Raw genomic sequence first — 413 nt, 5'->3', positions numbered from 1 at the left:
CGCCGCACCAGCTCCCGCCGCTCCGGCTACGCCTTCTCCCACCAGCAGGGGTACGGAGACCTCATCACCTCCGGCAGGAGCTTACGTCCCAGAATGCACTTCCACCAGACCGGAAAGTTCTCCCCGAACGAGCGGAACCGCAACCTCTAACGGGAGGGGGGGAGGAGCCGGAGGGCGAGGAACCGTCCGGGGGGCAGTGAACGCCGCAACGCACCCCGCGACGGACAGCCAGGATACAGATCGCGGACGGTCTCTGAACTCCTGTGCAATGTCTCAGACTCCTGTTGCCGGACGCACAGCCACGGTCACTCGCGGCGGCCATCTTGGACGCAGAACTGTTTTTTGTATCTTAGAGGAACATTAAATCGCCAAAGAAAACTGAGGTCTATTTTTGTAAGATTTTGGTTAAAGTC

General features: G+C 59.3%; 1 protein-coding gene across 1 annotated transcript in view; it reads left to right on the top strand.

Annotated features, from left to right (window-relative positions):
• The window catches only part of LOC108801231 (phospholipid-transporting ATPase ID-like), a gene marked incomplete at its 5' end in the record, with an annotated part of 56,437 nt that extends 56,237 nt beyond the window's left edge, over positions 1–200 (top strand). The window contains one exon of the mRNA XM_018573166.1: positions 12–200. Coding sequence (XP_018428668.1) covers positions 12–200 — 189 coding nt within the window. The remainder of the gene's footprint in view (positions 1–11) is intronic.
• Positions 201–413: the final 213 nt, after the last annotated feature.

Source organism: Nanorana parkeri, unplaced genomic scaffold (genome assembly GCF_000935625.1).
Source record: "Nanorana parkeri isolate BGI_ZX_2015 unplaced genomic scaffold, ASM93562v1 scaffold2261, whole genome shotgun sequence".
Taxonomy (NCBI): Eukaryota; Metazoa; Chordata; class Amphibia; order Anura; family Dicroglossidae; genus Nanorana; species Nanorana parkeri.
Note: the sequence above shows the minus strand (reverse complement) of the source record. Positions and strands in the feature narration are given on the sequence as shown.